The 20,773-nt window shown below is 42.3% G+C and overlaps 1 protein-coding gene across 1 annotated transcript; it reads right to left on the bottom strand.

Moving 5' to 3' along the window:
• Positions 1-97: 97 nt before the first annotated feature.
• Positions 98-19,424, bottom strand: LOC133141881 (endoplasmic reticulum chaperone BiP-like). Its single transcript, XM_061262682.1, has 9 exons — positions 19,295-19,424; positions 11,483-11,614; positions 10,966-11,197; positions 5,836-5,973; positions 5,314-5,426; positions 4,364-4,754; positions 3,662-3,899; positions 3,032-3,199; positions 98-2,716 (listed from the first exon to the last, which is right to left on the bottom strand). The coding sequence occupies exons 2-9, from the start codon at positions 11,590-11,592 to the stop codon at positions 2,202-2,204; spliced, it is 1,905 nt and encodes a 634-aa protein (XP_061118666.1). The 5' UTR covers positions 11,593-11,614; positions 19,295-19,424; the 3' UTR covers positions 98-2,201.
• Positions 19,425-20,773: the final 1,349 nt, after the last annotated feature.

The following is a 20,773-nucleotide window of genomic DNA, read 5'->3' as shown; positions in this document are numbered from 1 at the left end:
ATAAGACTAAAATACTGTTTTTTGCAATGTACAGTGTACCGAAATGCATTTATAATGCTGCTAGGAATTAACTTGCATGTTCAAGAAGAGGCAAAGACAAGTTAATTGTTCTTTATTGTCTAGTTCAAAATCTTCTGAAAAAAACAAATTCCATTTGCTAGCCCATTGGTGAAACTATAGCCATTTAAATGACGATACTTGTAATTGTAATATTCTTGAAATAGAAGTGAACCCAAACTGAGTAAACTCATGAACTTTAGAACCCAAATAGAGGATTAGAGTTCGGCTTTAAAGTGTTATGCCAAATTGACTGCTTCTGAGACCATAACTGGTTCACTCTGTCTGCTTCAGCCAAACCACATTTAAAATTTAATAATGTCGTAGAAAATGGAACCATATTTGGACCATGTGATAATGATGGAAGGGCGTGGCTTCAGTCACCACAAATGTAGTGGATGTTGTATCGGCCTAAAAATGTAAGCCAATCGTAATGTTTTAATGTGGAGACAGTATCAGGATCCAGTGTTTGAAGGAAATATAGGAGACGGGACAGGAAACTTTCATGTGCATTCTGAACTTCAGTTTCAATGCTACCTATGCAAACAAGGGCAAATGCATACTGTTTTTGTATTCCTTTACAGTAGAACTATCCATAATTTATATTTTTTCATTAATTGGCGACCCCACACACACCACACATTTGCTAATTACTTACAATGCAAAATGACAAAGATATAGTCCTATAGCGTAGAACTAGTCTCATAAAAATAACAACATAATAATAATAATAATGAATATTCTCATTTTTGTCATCCTTGCTCAGCACCATGGAAATAATTTCTCAGTTAAGATATCGTAAGGAATTGTTCTCTTAACATAGCTAACAAAAGTGATTACTTTTGCTCATCAGTACACCAGAGTAAAAACCAAGTGAAAACATTATTATTATTTTTTTTCATACAGGTATTACAATTGGAATACAGAAATACCTAATTTACATAAGACCTTTTGCATTCAGATCCTTTGCTATGACACTCCAATTTGTGCTCAGATTCATCATGCGTTGATCATCCCTGAGAGGTCTCTAGAAATCGAATGGAGTAGGGCTGCTGGAGAGGTCACTTCGTAAAAGCAGTGCTTGTGGCACACAAGTGAGCAACACTGTCTCGATTTGAATCTGGCCCTCGCCAACCCTGAAGGCCCAATTGGCTTCACGTCACCCTAGGGATATATGGGAAGGATTCAGTCAGCAGGGATAGCAGTATTCATTGCTCAAGCGACCCCTGTTGAGCACCCGTGGCTAGCTCTCTGCATACATGTGATTGGGTCTCCGGCCCAGCTCTGTGCATGAAAGGCTTGCTGCTCCGGTGTAAAAAGAATTAGCTGGCTGACATGCCGTATTTCGGAGTAGAACCGTGACTTGTGTTCACTCTCCTGAGCCGGCAGAGGCAAAGATGGGTATGCTTGTACATTGTTTGCGAACTGGACATTCCAAATTAGGATCGGCTGGGGATGCCAAATAACACTTGATTAGTGTTAGAAATTAGAAATTAATTTGATGTGATTTGATTAGGCATGCTTTAGAAAGATGTTCTCATAGACCTCTCCAAAGATGTCTATGAGATAATTGAGTCGAGGCTTAGATCTGCGGGTGGGTGTAAAAAAAAAAATATATATATATTAATAATAATAATTTTAAAAAAGCTCTTGTGGGCTCTATAAAATTGATTAAGTTAGAACTCTGAACTATTGGACTGATGAGACAATAATTTAACTCTATGGTCTGAATGCCCAGTGATGAATCTTGGAAATCAAGAGCTGCTTATTATCTAGCTAATACCATTCCTTCTGTGAAGTATGGTGGTGGCAGCATCCTGCTATAGGGTGCTTCTCAGTTATTGGGAGACTGGTCAGTATTGAGGAAATGAGGAATGGAGCCAAATGGAGAGTTCCTTTAGGAAAACCTGGTCCAGAGCGCACATAACCTCAGACTGGGGCAAATATTCACTGTTAAGCACAACCAAAGCACACAATCTAGACCATGCTGGAGTAGCTTCAGGACATTCAGTCTCTGAGTGACCCATCCTAAACCAGGACTTGAACTAAAGTGAAAAGGGTGGTCTGTATAATTTCCCAAGCTGTGTGATGAGAAAACCGTGGAGAGAGACGGCAAGGGGAAGACGCAAAGCCCTTTGAAGGTCCTACAACTCAACCTTCTCATCTTGATGGTCATCCTGCACTGGCGGTGTCCCGCCTGCTACACCGTAGAGTTTTCTGATGAGCGGCTTGACCACCTCCTCCAGCTGCTTCTTCTGGGCCCTGATATCCTCTGGCTCGACGTCCTGGTATGACTCCAGCCACTTGATCTTCTCATCCAATGCCCTCTCTATGTCACCGGCCTGGTTCTTGAGTATGTAGATGTAGCTCTCCAGCTGATTCCAGGCATCGATGAGCTCCTTCAACTTCCTGTCCTTATCAGCAATGCGCTCTGCCACGTTCACCATGCGCTTGATGTCTTCAGGGGCCAGCTGGTTCTGGTCATTGATGATGGCATTCTTGTTGCCCGTTCTTGTGTCCTTTGCTGTCACAAACAGGATCCCATTGACTGTGAATTCAAAAGTCACCTCGATCTCGGGGTCCCCTCTTTTGGCGAGTGGGATGCCTATCAGATCAAAGGTGCCCAACAGGTTGTTGCCTTTGGTCTCAGAGTCCTCTCCTGGAATGAACAGGGAGGAAGACTGTCTGAACTGTCCTTCAGGACTGAAACTTGTTTTTTAACAGCAACCGGCAGGCATTCCTTAAGTCTATGTTTATTATAGCTGTTGAAGTCAGGAAAAAATGTCAGGTCTTTGGGGACAACAACATCTGAATCATTGGTTTGCGGCAGCTGTAAATCTAATTATATTCATTGATTTAAAGGGCACACTGCAGGCAAGTCCTGAAGCATTGATCACTGATGCCTCATTCTTAAATGCTTCATCAATTAGGATGTTTAACACCAGGAACATTAACTACAGTAAGACAAGGTTACCTTCATAGACCTTAATGGTGACCGTGGTCTGGTAGTCAGACTCCGTCGAGAAGAATTTGGTCTTGCTGATTGGTAATGGGGTGTTCCTGGGTATCAGCTTGGTCATGATACCCCCAACAGTCTCAACTCCCAGGGCAAAGGGACATACATCCAGCAGGACCACTTCACCTATACAGAGATAACACCACCCAACTCAACACACAAGTTCTCCTTCAGACGGTGTCCATAGATCCATAACTTCAGCAGCTCTATTATTACGTTCAAATACAAAATAACATGTTTGCAGGGGGCCCATTCATTTGTGATCATGCAACTTTCTCTGGAGTATCGGCAGTTACTTCCTTCATATTTGATTGTTCAGACTGGTTAATCCGAAAACCTTAAAGCGCTGGGTTACATTTAACTCTTTTTCTGTGATAGCAGTAGGATAACCTCTGATTGGAATAGGAATTTATCTGCATGGAAGGCCATACCAAAATACATCAGCAAAAAATGCAAACATTGTCACAAAGTACTTCTGTTTAATTGTTGTTTTTAAAATCTGAAATCAATTTTCTGTATTTGAGGATTATCTGGAGGATGTGGTACCTTGGTCCAGGCTAAAATGAGGCAGCAAGTTTGAAGACCCACCTAGGTCCTTGTCTCCAGACAGTGCCGCAGCAAACACAGCCGCCCCGTAGACCGCAGCCTCGTCTGGGTTGATGCCGCGGGACGGCTCCTTCCCGTTGAAGAACTCCTTCACCATCTGCTGGATCTTGGGGATGCGGGTGGAGCCGCCCACCAGCACGATCTCATCGATGTCCGACTTCTTCATGTTGGCGTCTGCCAGAACGTTCTGAATGGACTTCAAGGTAGAAAAGAACAGGTCCTGCAGATTTTACATGGAATGATGTGTGTATTAGAGAGAGACACAAGCGAGCAAGAGAGGAGGAGAGAGAATGCTGGAATACAAGCAGCAGTGTTTCAGAGACATTACAGCCACAGGTCCCTAAACTGGAACATAAGTTCTTAAATTTAAATTTAAAGGCTAACATGGACTTCAATTGTATTAGACGGAAATGACTGACTTGTTCAATTAATTAGACCCAGGATACAGGTGTTGCACAAATACTATACCCAGTACATCCACAGTAACAAAAGTAAACCATGGAAATTAACAACAGGTATACTAACTAGACAACGCTAAGATTTTGGAACTATGCTTGTTAGATATTTTGCATTACAACCATGTTATAGCATTCAATTTAAAATGTCAGGTGAACTACTGCTAATTCTCCAGAAAGCAGGGTTAACCTTGTCGGCCCTTTAAAACAGGTTTCAAACAGCACTTGCCCTATTGAGCTGCTCGAACTTGACTCGGGTGAGTGTCTCAGAGAAGTCCTTGCCCTCAAAGAACGACTCAATCTCCATGTGGGCCTGATTTTCTGAGGACAGGGTGCGTTTGGCCTTCTCCACCTCTCTGTGTAGTTTCTGAATGGCATGGTTGTCCTTGCGTACATCTTTTCCTGTCTTGTCCTCATACAAATTGATAAAATGGTCGATGACACGCTGGTTGAAGTCCTCGCCGCCCAGGTGGGAGTCCCCATTGGTGGCCACCACCTCAGAAACGCCGTTGTCAATGGTCATCAGGGACACATCGAAGGTGCCGCCGCCCAAATCATACACCAAGATGTTCCTATTTCTATTTTGCTTGTTCAGACCAAAGGCGATGGCAGCAGCAGATCTGTTGAGAAGCGAGATCATTGAATTAAGTAGTTATATTAAATATGTTGGATTGATGGAGACTATAAAAATTCTATTTAACTTTCTGTCTGATCTTCCTGTCTTTCGATCCATTTTGTGGGCCTCTACCACCGCCTTTTGGATTATCCTTCTGTTCGTGTTTGATCTTGGACTATTAGATTAACAGTTTGTGATTTCTGCCCATTTGCCAATAAAGACCTTTATTAGAAATACTTCAAGTTCGCTTCTGGTTCCTGTGTTCTGAAGCTTGACGATATCATGGCAAACTGCATCATCAAGTCGTCAAGTCTAGAAAATGGTGTCATGGATAGATAGCACTGTGGTAAGTGAGAACATCATTTAATTTAATTCTTGGGTGAACTGTCTTTCAGTATCTTTGTTGACATTTTCCCATAACATCCTTTTTCATACTTTTTCAATGAATGGTAGCAGAATATCCTCAAGACTTTCAATGAAAGTGGATTTTAAGTGGAGTGCACTGTGGAGTGATTCTCTGTGGAGTTCCTGCAGTTGTGAGAAGAACCAGGAAAGAGACTCACGGCTCATTGAGGAGCCTGATCACCTCCAGCCCGGCAATCGCACCTGCATCCTTGGTGGCCTGGCGCTGGGCATCGTTAAAGTAGGCAGGAACCGTGACCACGGCATGAGTGACCTACAATAAAGCAGACAAAGGGCTGAAAACCAACGCCAGGGATGGGACTGCCTCTGTTCATCCCAAATGGTTAGTTGCATTCTTTACTTAGATTACATTACATGACATTCTCTTAGGCTGTCGTATCCAGAGAGATGTATGCTCTTCAGAATATTACTGCTAGTAATGCATGATGCAATTACATATTACACATAACATTAGGCAGAAGCAGAACCATATTTGATACTGTGACAGGATGTGTTAGAATTACAGTAATTAGGTACAGTATCAAGCTGAAAATCTGACATTTTAACTGAGAAATGCTACCCTGAAACACTGATGCATTCCTTTAAGAGTTAATGTACTTTGTGCTGGACTAAATACAAGATGATGTTTTTTGGCAGTAATGATATAGCCAGCAAAGAAGTACCTTCTTCCCCAAGTATGCCTCTGCTGTCTCCTTCATTTTAGTGAGGACCATAGCGGAAATCTCCTCTGGAGCAAAGGTCTTAATCTGACGCCTACCGATGTCCATCTGGACGTGAGGCTTTCTCTTCTTCTCAACAATCTGGATGGGAGGAATTTGGCGGGGGGGGGGGGAGGGGATGGATTATATATATATCTATATATATATATATATATATATATATATATATATATATATATACAGTGCAGCCTGTTAGTATTTGGACAGTGGTACATTTTCTTTTCTTTTGGCTCTGCACTCCAATAAGATTTGAAATGGAATGATGGGTATGAACATCCATATCAGAGGTAGGAATTACATTTCTTTGTATTCATAGTCCCCCTATTTCAGGGGACCAAAAGTATTTGGACAGTTGCCTTCTCGGCTGTTTTTGATTATTCAAACCCCTACTACGTTTCACAGATGAGGGAAAGTGATGGCAGTTCCTCTGAGCCATCCCTCTGGGACAAGTCTGTCTTGGGCTCATCTGTCCACAAGATCTTTTCCCAGAACTCTGCATGCTTTTTCAGGTACTACTTACTACTGTAACCTGGCCATCCTGGATTTGCAGCTCACTAGTGGCTTGCATCTCTATAGCCTCTGTAGGTCTGCTTGTGAAGTTTTCTGTGGAGAGTAGTCACTGACATATCCATGGCTTTTGTTTTTGTTTTTTTCTTATGCTAAGAATTCTTTGCTCATCGTATGTAGAGGTCTTCTTTGGCCTACCAGTCCCATTGCAATTACTGAGCTCTCCAGTGCTTTTTTTCTTCTTAATGATGTTTCAAACAGTTTATTTGAATAAGCCTAGTGTTTGTCCTTTATCTCTGGCAGATTTTTTTTCTTGTTTCACAGCCACATAATGGTTTCATTGACTATCATTGGCACAACTCTGGTTCTCATTGACAAACTCTAATTATAGAGTCCAAAGGAAATTAAAACCCTAGAATCAAGACTTACTATACCTGGTGATGTCAATAGGTCACAGACTTCAAGCAGTCATTGCATGCAAAGGCTATGCAACAAAGTCATAAACACGATGACTTTCATTTACATTTCATCAATATGTCCCAAATATTATGGGGGCCTGAAATGGAGGAAATTTGACCATGTGTATTTTAATCACATGTGAATTGTTTCATTACAAATCTGAAGTACAGAAGTACAGAGCCAAATCAAGAAAACATACTGTTTGTCTTTATCCCAAGACACATGTTTGGGCCAAAAGCATATTTTCTCTTGATTTTGCTCTGAGCTATTGTTTGACCCCTCCGAGGAATCGCCACCTTAACGTGGTGGAGGGGTTTGTGTGTCCCGGTGATCCTGGGAGCTAGGTTGTCGGGGGCACTGTTAGCCCCCAGTAGGGTCTCCCAAGGCAAATTAGTCCCGGGGGAGGGGCCGGACTAAGAGCGATTCAAAGACTCCCATGACACGGCCACACAAAGACCCAGTTACCTCGCCCGGAAAAGGGAAACCGGGGCCCCCTGCTGGAGCCAGACCCGGGAGGGGAGCTCGTCGGCGAGCGTCTGGTGGCCGGGCCTTATCCCATGGGGCCCGGCCGGGCACAGCCCGAACTGGTCACGTGGGGTCGCCGCCCTGTGGGCTCACCACCTGCAGGGGTCGGCATCGGAGTCGGGTGCTTTGCCCAACGGGCAGTAGGCAAAGGCGGGGATCTGGGCGTGCTGATCCTCGGCGTCGCAGACTGGTTCTGGGGACGTGGAACGTCACCTCTCTGGTGGGGAAGGAACCTGAGCTAGTGCGGGAGGCGGAGCGGTACCAACTAGATATAGTTGGGCTCACCTCCACGCACAGTACTGGTTCCGGAACCAAACTCCTGGAGAGGGGCTGGACTCTGTTCTTTTCTGGAGTTGCTCAAGGTGAGAGGCGCCGGGCGGGTGTGGGGATACTCACAAGCCACCGGCTGAGCGCCACTGTGTTGGAGTTCCACCCGGGGAACGAGAGGGTCGCTTCTCTGCGACTACGTGTCGCTGGGGGGAAGGCTCTGACTGTCATTTGTGCGTATGCACCAAATGGCAGTTCAGAGTATCCGGCCTTCTTGGAGTCACTGGGTGGCATCCTGGAAAGGGTGCCACCCGGAGACTCCATAGTTCTGCTGGGCGACTTCAACGCTCACGTGGGCAATGACGGAGAAACCTGGAGGGGGGTGATTGGGAGGAACGGCCTGCCTGATCTGAACCCAAGCGGTGTTTTGTTATTGGACTTCTGTGCTGGCCATGGATTGTCGATAACAAACACCATGTTCGAGCATAGGGTAGCTCATAAGTGTACTTGGTACCAGAGCACCTTAGGCCAAAGATCGATGATCGACTTTGTGGTCGTATCATCAGACTTGCGGCCGTATGTCTTGGACACTCGGGTGAAGAGAGGAGCAGAGCTGTCAACTGATCACCACCTGGTGGTGAGTTGGATCAAGTGGCCGGGGAGGCTGCCTGACAGACCCGGTAAACCCAAACGTGTAGTGAGGGTGAACTGGGAACGTCTGGCGGAGGCCCCTGTTCGCGAGGTCTTCAACTCCCACCTCCGGAAGAACTTCTCACGCATCCCGGGGGAAGCTGGGGACATGGAGTCCGAGTGGGCCATGTTCAAAGCCTCCATTGCAGAGGCGGCAAGCAGGAGCTGTGGTCAGAAGGTCATCGGTGCCTGTCGGGGCGGCAACCCAAGAACCCGCTGGTGGACACCAGCGGTGAGGGAGGCCGTCAAGCTGAAGAAGGAGGCCTTTCGGGCTTGGCTGGCCCGGGGGTCCCCTGAAGCAGCAGACAGGTACCGGGTGGCCAGAAGGGCTGCAGCTTCGGCAGTCACTGAAGCAAAAACCCGGGTATGGGAGGAGTTCGGGGAGGCTATGGAGAAGGACTTTCGGTTGGCCTCGAGGAAGTTCTGGCAAACCATCCGACGACTCAGAAAGGGAAAGCAGGGCTTGTCTCAGGCTGTTTTCAGCAGGGGAGGAGAACTGCTGACCCGGACTGGGGATATTGTCGGACGGTGGAAAGAGCACTTCGAGGAGCTCCTGAACCCGAACAACACGTCCTCTGTGGAAGAGGCAGAGCCTGAAGACTCGGGGGAATCTGCACCTATATCCCTGGCGGAAGTTGCTGAGGTAGTCAAAAAGCTCCTCAGTGGCAAGTCGCCGGGTGTAGATGAGATTCGCCCTGAGATGCTGAAGGCTCTGGACATTGTTGGGCTGTCTTGGCTGACACGCCTCTTCAGTGTCGCGTGGAGATCGGGGACAGTACCTGTGGAGTGGCAGACCGGGGTGGTGGTCCCCATTTTCAAGAAGGGGGATCGGAGGGTGTGCTCCAATTACCGGGGTATCACACTCCTCAGCCTCCCTGGGAAAGCTTACTCTAGGGTACTGGAAAGGAGGCTCCGACCGACGGTCGAACCTCGGATTCAGGAGGAGCAATGTGGCTTCCGTCCTGGCCGTGGAACAGTGGACCAGCTCTTTACCTTGGCAGGGTTGCTGGCGGGGTCATGGGAGTTTGCCCATCCAGTCCACATGTGCTTTGTGGACTTGGAGAAGGCTTTCGACCGTGTCCCCCGGGGAACCCTGTGGGGTGTACTGCGGGAGTATGGGGTACCGGGGCCGTTGTTACGAGCCATCCGGTCCCTGTATAACCAAAGTGAGAGCTGTGTCCGCATTCTCGGCACAAAGTCAAGCACGTTTCCGGTGGGTGTTGGACTCCGCCAAGGTTGCCCCTTGTCACCGGTCCTGTTTGTGGTATTCATGGACAGGATCTCAAGGCGCAGCCGAGGTCAGGAGAGTGTCCGGTTTGGTGACCTCAGAATCGCATCTCTGCTTTTTGCGGATGATGTGGTTCTGCTGGCTTCATCGGACCGTGACCTTCAGCACGCACTGGAGCGGTTTGCAGCCGAGTGTGAAGCGGCCGGGATGAGAGTCAGCACCTCCAAGTCCGAGGCCATGGTTCTCTGCCGGAAAACGGTGGATTGCTCCCTCCGGGTTGGGAACGAGTCTTTGCCCCAAGTGAAGGAGTTCAAGTATCTCGGGGTCTTGTTCACGAGTGAGGGTAGAAGGGAGCGTGAGATCGACAGGCGGATCGGTGCAGCGTCAGCAGTAATGCGGGCGTTGCACCGGACCGTTGTGGTGAAGAAGGAGCTGAGCCGGAAGGCGAAGCTCTCGATTTACTGGTCGATCTACGTCCCAACCCTCACCTATGGTCACGAGCTTTGGGTAGTGACCGAAAGAACGAGATCGCGTATACAAGCGGCCGAAATGAGCTTCCTCCGTAGGGTGGCCGGGCTCAGCCTTAGAGATAGGGTGAGGAGCTCGGACATCCGGAGGGAGCTCGGAGTAGAGCCGCTGCTCCTTCGCGTCGAAAGGAGCCAATTGAGGTGGTTCGGGCATCTGATCAGGATGCCTCCCGGGCGCCTCCCTTTGGAGGTTTTCCGGGCTCGTCCAACTGGGCGGAGACCCCGAGGGAGACCCAGAGCCCGCTGGAGAGATTATATATCTCTCCTGGCCAGGGAACGCCTCGGGATCCCCCAGGAGGAGCTAGAATGCGTTGCTGGGGAGAGGGACGCCTGGAATACCCGGCTTTGCCTACTGCCCCCGCGACCCGACTCCGGATAAGCGGGTGACGATGGATGGATGGATGGATGGCTATTGTTTGATTTCTACAGTGCAATGCTAGCAAGTGACCAAACATGTTTATTTATGAAGTGAAATGGAGGTTAAAGGTTATGGGTCAGATGTCGCTTGAGTAATGGATTGGGGAACAGGATAGTGTGGTGCAGAATGACATAGCTAATGTATCCATGTATAATGTATCCAGATCAAATATGATTGGTTACTTTGATTGAAATCCAGAATCTCTATCAGATCTGGGGCCTGTTCCACAAAGCAGGATTACTGAGTTAGCCAGACAGCACTGAGTAAAATCTGGAACAGCTCTTTCTACTTCAGTTTATGTTCCCGATTTGGGGGAATCTGGGTTTTACTCACTTTAAACTGGAAGCAACCAAGTATTCAATGAAACATGAAACAAATAAATGGATGTCTTTAAGTCTTTAAAATACGCATTTGTAATGTTTCAGGTGACAGATGTGATATTGATTGCTCACTTTGAAAGGCAGGTATCTGATGTCCTGCTGAACGCTGGGGTCAGACCAGGTGCGGCCAATCAGCCTCTTGGTATCGAACACTGTGTTCTCAGGGTTGGAGGTGAGCTGGATCTTGGCAGCATCACCAATCAGACGCTCCCCTTCTGCAGTGAAAGCTACATAAGAAGGAGTAATGCGGTTGCCCTGGTCGTTTGTGATGATCTCCACACGACCATTCTTGAACACACCCACACTGCATTGAGTAACAGGGAGGAATGGGAATATTATCTGTTATACAATGCTCAGAAGGTTTTGAGCTGAATTAATTTAGTTAGAAAGTCATATTCAAACGTGGTGAAGATCAATGATCAGTTTCTTTGGTATATACTGGCATCAAGCCGCAGATAATTTCAACTTTATGAATACAACGCAGACAAAGAGAGAACATGCAAGACACAGAAATGCTCAGGCCATGATTCAAGCCCAAGATCTTCTTGCTGTGAGGTACCTGAGATCTTTCATTCCGGCAAAAGCATACCTTGAGTAGGATGTTCCCAGGTCAATTCCCACCACGGTTCCCATGTTCTCCTTCTCCACATCGCTCCAGTTGCTGAAGATAATCTGCAGAAGCCAGCCCAGTATTTTCATAATTATAGAAGTCTGGTGTATTCTGACAGTCACAACAGAGACAGAGGTAATGGTTAGTTCCGGTTAAACCTGCTTATTGGCTGCACAAATTAAACAAAGAAAATTTGCCGGCTAATACATATCTTCTTTTGATTCAATTTGAGTACGCTGTATGAAAAAGAAGAGAGATAACAAGCATGGAAAATCCCTTTGTCAACCATCAGCATGGGAAAGGCCAAAGAACTGTCAATTCAAACTGTCAACACAGATTAAGATTGACCATCACAAGTTGGGTAATAGGTACCAAAAAATACTGATATAATGGATAAGCCTACTGCTTAGGATTGTAAGGGCAATAATAAAAAAGCGTAAAACATATGGAATGGTTGCAGTTTCCAGGAAGGGGATGGTTAAGATGATGGTGAGGGAGGCCATACTGTTACCCAAGTATTGCAGAGATTGGTTGTGTCTTGGGGTCATTAAGTAAAAAAACCCCACATAAAATGGCACTTCCATACTGACAAACTCTTTGGAAGGGTGGCATGAAGACAACCTGAGCACGATAAACAAAACCAAGCATCTTGAGTTTGCCAAACCTCATTGGAAGCATGAATGGAAGAGTGCTATGGTCAGATGAGACAAAAATTGAACGTATTGGCCATACATGCCATCAACATGATCAACAATCATACCTACTGTCAAATACGGAGGTTGGTCATTGATGTTTTAGAGATCTTTTGCTGCCCATTGGGCCAGGGGCACTATTTAAAATCAAAGTACCAGGAAATCTTGGTTGCCTCTCCTAGGAAGCTGAGACTTGGTCGTAGGTAGATTGTCAAGCAGGACAATGCATACATCAAAATCTACACAGAAATCGTTAAGTAGAAACAACAACCATGTTCTGCAATGGCCATCTCAGTTTCCAGCCTTAAATCCCATGAAAAACCTGTGGTCATATTCCCTGGATATGATTCTGAAAGGTTCTGCATGGAGGAATGGTCAAAAATCCTTGCAAATGTGTTCTCAAACCATATCACAAATTATAGGAAAAGACTGGAAATTTGAGAAAATAGTATTAAACCAGGGGTACCAATAATTGTGGAACCTGTTTTTTAGGGAAATATTTTTTTTTATAAATGTAAGACTTTGGTTGATATTAATTCATTAATAAAGCACACTGCTATATATGCTTATGTTGGAAACTGTATGTTTAGTTTACAGCCAATTATTTTGGAGCACACTTTAGGTTCTGTGGCAGATTTTAAAAGGGAGGATCGGTTGATTAGGCTTTTTCTGAAATACAATTCTCTAGTTCTCTAATGTTCGCTAAGTTAAATAGTTATGTGTATTATCTATCATATCATATCTAGCATATATAAATAATGTTTGGTCACTTTTGCTCTGTTTGTTTGTTTCTTTGTCCTCAAAAAAAAAAAAAAAAAAGGGCCCCCGTCCTTATCTTTGTTGTACAGGTAGCAGTTGAAATTGTACTTCCCTCTAGGGTCTTTCAGCGAACTTATCCCTGGTTATGGGTATGCAATTTGTTGTACGTCGCTCTGGATAAGAGCGTCTGCCAAATGCCAATAATGTAATGTAATGTAATATAGCGCCTTTCATATCATAAAATGCAGCTCAAAGTGCTTTACAAGACATCAATAATACAGGCACAGACACAAGCAGCAAAATGTAGAATGAGATGAAACAAAGCCTCAATGGTTTAGTTAGCAGCCAGTCAATCACAGGATGCGTTTGTCATTGGACTCCCTGTGTTACCCCATATGATTTCAAAGCTGAACGCCATCTTATGTAGAGAAAAAGAGGATGCAAATCAAAGAATGGAACAACATAACATGAAACAAACATAAATCGTGACATAACAACTGTGACATGAATAAACTATATAACGTGACATGACAAGACTAAAAAATACATCGTAACAAGGACTAAACATACATGTATGTACACTAAACGTAACATGACATGAAAATGAAACGTAACAAGAAATAAAACAAAAACGTGGCGAGACTAGACTAACATAATACGTGACATGACAGTAAAATAACTAAGACAATAACTAAACATGAAACATGACATGACAAGCATGAAACATGACAATAATTCTTCCAAATTTCAGAACACATTTACTTTGAGACAAACCAGAAAATAAAATATATTGAAGTGGAAATGTTTGACCAGTTCTGTTTCTATATCCCTCCATGGATTTGGTGATAATGCGTCTAACCATACTTTTTCTGAACATACTGTAAATTAAAGGACATATAGTAAGATTTAAAACCATTTATACAATTTAAGCTGGTTTGTTATCACTACCAGTCTCAATACAGAAATTCACGTCTCCTGAAAACATAAACATTTACCTTTGAAGCCCTACAATAATGTAAAACATACTGCATTGTTTTTTTACTGCGGTCACGCCATCCACAATTCGAAAACCGTCAAGCTATCTGCACTTGAAATCTAGGGATGCCTCTACATTGCGCATTAGGTGACTTTTTTTGAGGACAATTTACTCTCCACGACACCCTCGTTCAATACTCTAAATGATACCATTAGGTCATTTTAAACACTCAATGATAAAAGTGATAACATTGAATACTCCAAAATAGTCATTATTTTTAATGCATGGCGATTTTTAAAAATCTATAAAAATCAAAGGTCGACTCAAACGGTTTTCAAAATTTCACAATATTAATGAAAACCATCTTTGCATGTATCCGTGGATATCGATTACGTGCGTTTTTACAATTGGTGTTTAGAATTATGGAATAGCAAACTCTTCAGCAAAATATTCACTATTCAATTCAATACATACACACAATTTATCTTTTACCGTAGGAATGTGGGATTGTAGGCAATTGTATCCAATACATGGCACTATTTAAAAATCAATTTAAAAAAAAATTAAATAAATTGTTTTCAGGAAATACTAGGTACACCTTGAGAAGCTCCATGCCAGGTATACATGCTATTGATTTCATAATTTTTTACTGTATGAATTTGGAATTATGGGATTGCAAAATCCTCCAAGATGCTAATTATATTCAACACATGACACTTTTCAAAGATTTATAAAAAATTTAAATCAAACTGTTTTCAGGAAAGACCACTTCCATCTTGAAGAACACCATGCCAGGTATAGACACCATTGATTGTGTGACTTTTTACTGTAGGAATTTGGAACTATGGGACTATGGGATTGCAAATTCCTCCAAAATGGTAGACATATTCAATACATGGCATTTAATAATTTATTAAATGGCATAATTTAAGTCAACCTGTTCTCAGGAAACTGTCAAACAGTCAAACTGTTCTTACATCTTGAAGACCACTATGCCAGGTATAGAGAACATTGATAGTGTGACTTTTTACTGGAATTTGGAATTATGGGATTGCAAAATCCTCCAAAATTGTAATTGTATTCTAAACCTGGCACTTTTCAAACATCTATAAAAAATGTAATTCAAACTGTTTTCATCCACTGTGCTTCTGCCTGTAGAAGTTTGGGATCAAAGTTACCCCCACGTTTGGAGGGTTCAACTTCTTCTATCGCCCAGAATTTGAGATCCATCTCTGAGTGGCCATGTTGAATAAAGTGTGTCGCTAGAGGGTAGGTGTCATCCTTGCATCTTATTGTACTCTTGTGTTCTGCTATCCTGGTTTTCAGTTGGCGAGATGTTTTGCCTATGTATAGTTTAAGACAGGGACACCTGTTATCCTGGTTTTCTCGCCAACTGATCGCAAACTTCTCCAGGCAAAAGCACGGTGGATATATCACCTAAACACAATTGCCCCATATGTATTGAATACAATACCGTCTTGGAAGATTTTGCAATCCCATAGGTCCATATTCCTACAGTAAAAAGTCATGAAATCAATAGCATGTACACCTGGCATGGTGCTCTTCAAGGTCTAAGTAAGTTCACCTAAAAACAGTTTGATTTACATTTTTTTTTTGATTTTCTAATAGTGTCATGTATTGAATATGTCTACCATTTTGGAGGACTTTGCAATCCCGTAGTTCCAAATTCCTACAGTAAAAAGTCACGCAATCAATGTTGTCTATATATGGCATGGTGTTCTTCAAGATGGAAGTGGTATTTCCTGATTTCTTGATTTACATTTTTTATAAATCTTTGAAAAGTGTCATACAGTAAAAAAATCATGAAATCAATAGCATGTATACCTGGCATGGAGCTTCTCGAGGTGTACCTGGTATTTCGTGAAAACAATTTGATTTCATTTTTTTATAGATTTTTTAATTGTGCCATGTATTGAATACAATTGCACATAATCCCACGTTCCTACAGTAAAAGTTAAATTGTGTCATTTATTGAATTGAATAGTGAATATTTTGTTGAAGAGTTTGATATTCCTTCATTCTAAATATCCACTATAAAAACGCACATAATCGATATGCATGGATACATGCAAAGATGGTTTTAATGAATATTGTGGAATTTTGAAAACCGTTTGAAAAAAAAATCAAATTCAAATTTGTATAGATTTTATATAAAATATATTTATATATTTATAATATATATATATATTGTCGTCAAAACAAAAGTTACCGTAATGCGCAATGTAGAGGCACACCTAGATTTCAAGCGTGGATAGCTCGACCGACTGTTTTCGAAATGCGGACCGCAGTTTATTTTGTGAAATCTTGTGATTAGCTACTTTCCTTTAAAGTAAGTAAGTAAGTAAGTAAATTGTATTTATATCAGCACCTTTCAAGCATAAGAGCACAAGGTGCTTCACAAGCAGCACACAAAAAGAAAACAAGAATAAGACAAGACAGCAATAAAATATAAAAAGAGATAAAAATACACAAAACATCAAACATTAAATATTAAAAGCCATTTTATAAAAGTGAGTCTTGCGCTGGGACTTAAAAGTGGACACGGAGGAAGCTGTTCTGATATCCAAAGGAAGGCTGTTCCAAAGTCTGGGCTGGGCTGAGATATTCCGGAGCAATGCCAGCCAGTGCTTTAAAAGTAATAAGTACAATTTTAAAATTGACTCTAAATTCAATAGGGAGCCAGTGTAACGTCGCTAGAACTGGGGTAATATGGGCCATTCTATTTGTCCTAGTCAAAAGTCTGGCTGCTGCATTCTGCACCACCTGGAGACGGGACATGGATTTATGACTTAGACATGTATATATGGAGTTACAATAGTCCAGACGTGAAGAAACAAAAGCATGAATGATTTTTTTCTGTATCCTGTAATGATAACATGCATCTGATTTTTGAGATATTTCTTAAATGGTAAAAACAAGTCTGGATTACGTTTGTAATGTGGAGATTGAGATTAAGTTCTGAGTCCAAAATTACTCCCAGATTTTGAGCAGTACTTTTCACATTATGTGCAAAAGGGCCAAGGTTTAAACGAATTTGTTGAGCGATCTCTGGTTTTCCAAAAATTTAAACTTCAGTCTTATCGGGATTAAGTTGCAGGAAGTTTTGAGCCATCCAGCGTTGAACATCAGTTAGGCAGTCTAGTAAGGTTGACAGTGTGTTAACCTCATTGCGTTTAACTGAAAGATATAATTGTGTATCGTCTGCATAACAATGAAATGATATTGGTGATCTTGAATAACTGTGCCCAGAGGTAACATATAAATAGAAAATAAAATGGGTCCGAGGATAGATCCTTGAGGAACACCGCAAGTTAAAATAGCAGACGAGGAAACTGAATTACCTATGGAGACAGAAAAGGTTCTATTCGACAGATATGAGGAGAACCATTCCAGTGCAATCCCAGAAATGCCAACCCAGTTTTTAAGTCTATCGATGAGGATTGAGTGGTCAACCATATCGAACGCTGCACTAAGATCAAGAAGAACTAAAATGGATGTTTCACCAGAGTCTGCATTCAGCAGTAGATCATTAACTACCTTTAAAAGGGCAGTCTCTGTGCTGTGACATGCCCGAAAACCTGACTGGAATTTTTCGAACAGGCTGTTTTTGTTCATAAATGCTATCAATTGTTTAGAGACCACCTTTTCTAGTATTTTTGAAATAAAAGGAAGCTTTGAAATAGGCCTAAAATTATTTAAAAGTGAAGCATCTAAATTTGTTTTTTTAAGAAGAGGCTGGATTGAAGCGCATTTAAAATGAGAGGGTACACACCCTGAGGCCAATGAGCTATTTATAATCAAAACAATGTCTGGACCTATAGTTCCTAGAACATCCTTCAGGAGTTTAGTCGGGATGTCATCCATGGGACTGGAGGAAGGCTTCATATCAGAAATAATATCATTATGGTCTACCATTGCAATGGATTCAAATGAGCTAAATGTAGCAGAGGTATGGCAAGAAACATTCATAATGTGAGCAGAGGGAGTGATTCTAATTCTGATATTATCGATCTTTTCAATAAAAAATGTTAAAAACCTCTGGCAGAGCTCAGATGAGGATTCAGAAAAAACATTCGGAGAGGGATTTAATGTAGTCGATAGTTTGAAACAAACATCTTGGCCTACGGCTATTGACAGATATCAAGTTCGAAAAATACTTCTTGTTACGACTGTAAATAATGTGTCAATATTTGTAAGGTGATCTCTCCTCCCGTAGCCTGTTGGCTGTGAGAGAGAGAGAGTTAACAGGTGGAGATGAGTGGCAGCTGGGTTCCTGTGATTGGAGTACCTGAAGAGACTGCTGGCTGCTGAGTGGTCCAGGAGACTACTTCCACCTATTTAAGTGGCAGCTGACAGCCACTTCCTCCCCTTACCTCTGTTCTGTTTGACTTTTATTTTATGTTTATAGGGAGGTTTTAGGGCTCAATAAGTACATTTTTGTTTGTTGTGTTGGGGTTGCTCAACTGGGAAAACCTGAAAATAAATGGCTGCTTGTTTTAATTATAAATCGGTTTAATGGTCTTACCTGGGAACAGTAGAGTTGGGGCCACACCACATGCTATGCCCAGGTTACCCTAGGCCTGGGACATAACATTCTCCCTTGCATTTTTAACTGCCTGGTTGAATTTTGTAAAACAAATCTTTCATATAAAGATAGTCAGCATGTAAATTAGATGTCTTCCATTTTCGTTCAGCTTGCCTTCGTTCTTTCTTTAAATTGTGTAAATTATTATCGTAAAGCCAAGGGAGTCTCTTTACGGTTGACTTTGACCTAATTTTAAAAGGAGAGCTATCATCTAGTATGCCCAAGCATACACTATTAAAATGTTTTACTAATTCCTCTGTGTCTAACAGCGGGGTACAATTAACTATACGGTTTTCAAACGCTGAAGAAAACATTTCAGCTGTTTGTATGTTGATGAATCGAGAACGAAAAACACATTTATCATTTGTACATATCACCGGAAGTTGGACATCAAACAAGATGCTGAGATGATCTGAGACACAAATGTCTTTCTTCTCAAGGCTATTTAGTTCCAGACCAAGCGTAAACACTAAATCTAGCGTGTGCCCTTTATTCTGCGTTGCACCTGACGTGTTGCACTAGGTTAAAAGAATCTGTTAGTTCCAAGAATTCGATGGAAGCCGAATCTGATGTCATCCACATGAAGATTGAAATCTCCAGCAATAATCAATTTGTCATATTTTAACACCAAAAAAGATAAAAGATCTGAGAATTCTAAAATTAAATCCTTGTTTGGTTTGGGTGTGGTTCCACCACAGACGGAACGGGAGCATTGCAATACAGAATAAACATGAGCACTTCAAAAGTTAGCTACGTACCTTTTATATGAAGGTTAATGGATACGTTCCTCTGAAATGTTTGCTCGTCTTGTTCACACTTTCAGTTTCTTTTTCTCCTCTGTGAATGTGCTAACTTGGAACTGGCTTTCCCCTTGCTGTATCATATCTGCCCAGTCCTTTGTTGGTTTATTCGTGCAACCGGTTTTACGCGTTCTGTATGGTTTCTGTCTAATCCTCTGTGCAGTTCACTGGGCAGTGCTACATTTTCTGTTCTTCTGGCTCTGTACTCCAGCACATTGGCTATGAAATGAAACAATGAATATCAAATGTGGTGTCACCTTTAATTTTAGGGTATTTACATCCATATTGTATGATCCATGGAGGAATTTCATCCCTTTTTTTAACATAATTATCTGATTAGACTGGTGTATTCAATCACTTCCTTCTGAATTAGATACTGGCTATTTGACTTTTGATGATGGTTGTCTGTTGCCATTTGTCAGCAGGTGGACCAGAGTTGTGTCAATGAGGGGTTAGCCATTATGAGGTTGACAAATAAGAAAAAAAAAGTCAGACACATAAGCCAAACAACTATCTGGAACGTCATTAAGAAGAAAGAGCACTGCTGTATGTTCGGGATCATTGCCTTGCTGTGAGATTAAGCACTGTCCAATGAGTTTGGAGGCATTTGAGTGAACTTGAGCAGGTAAGATGCTTCTGTACACTTCAACATTTTTTTTTCTAGAAATTAATTCAGAAGTTCTTATGAAGACATTTTTTCTGTGGAAGATAATAACAGGAACAGGAAAGGTTTAAACTACTCAGCTGATGGCTTAAAATAGGTTGTTCAAAGACAAAAAAACACTGAAATGGCAAGTGGAGAAAGTCACATACCTTTTGTATGAAGGTAAAGGGATGTGTGCCTCTGAAACTGAATTTCACATGTCTTGCTCACACTTCTTGTTTCTGTCTCCTCCTCCTGGATGTGTTGATGCGTGCTTGGAGTGCTTGGTCTTATATCCCTGTAGGTTCAGTCCAGTCCATTGATAGCTGATAAATGGAACTACTATTTCCGGAAAGGGCAAGCCCCTTACAGTAACAATAGTCATGAATCCCTGTATCACCAGTAATGCCCATAAAGTTGCAACACTTCTGCCAAAATGACAGATACAAGTCAAATGCATACAGTGTCAATGTACCTTGCACCCAATAAAATAGTACATATCATTCCTGGTGCTTCACTACTCTCATTTGAGGGGGGGGGACTTCTTATTCAGTGATCCTGAAAATCCTCACCCACTTGTTCTGCCCTTTTCTTTTAGATTTTTCCATATCCACATTTTCTGAAACAATTTTCATTATTCATTTTTATTTTATTTTATTTTTAAAGTTGTGATATAGCTTCACTCTCCTCAGCCTCAATGTCCTCTATATTGTCAGGCACCTGTATACTGAAGTACAGGAAATGATACAAAAATGCTGAACTAGTAGTAAGCTATTAGTGCTCAGTGTGTTTTT

The sequence above is a fragment of the Conger conger genome, chromosome 12 (genome assembly GCF_963514075.1).
Source record: "Conger conger chromosome 12, fConCon1.1, whole genome shotgun sequence".
Classification (NCBI taxonomy): Eukaryota; Metazoa; Chordata; class Actinopteri; order Anguilliformes; family Congridae; genus Conger; species Conger conger.
Note: the sequence above shows the minus strand (reverse complement) of the source record. Positions and strands in the feature narration are given on the sequence as shown.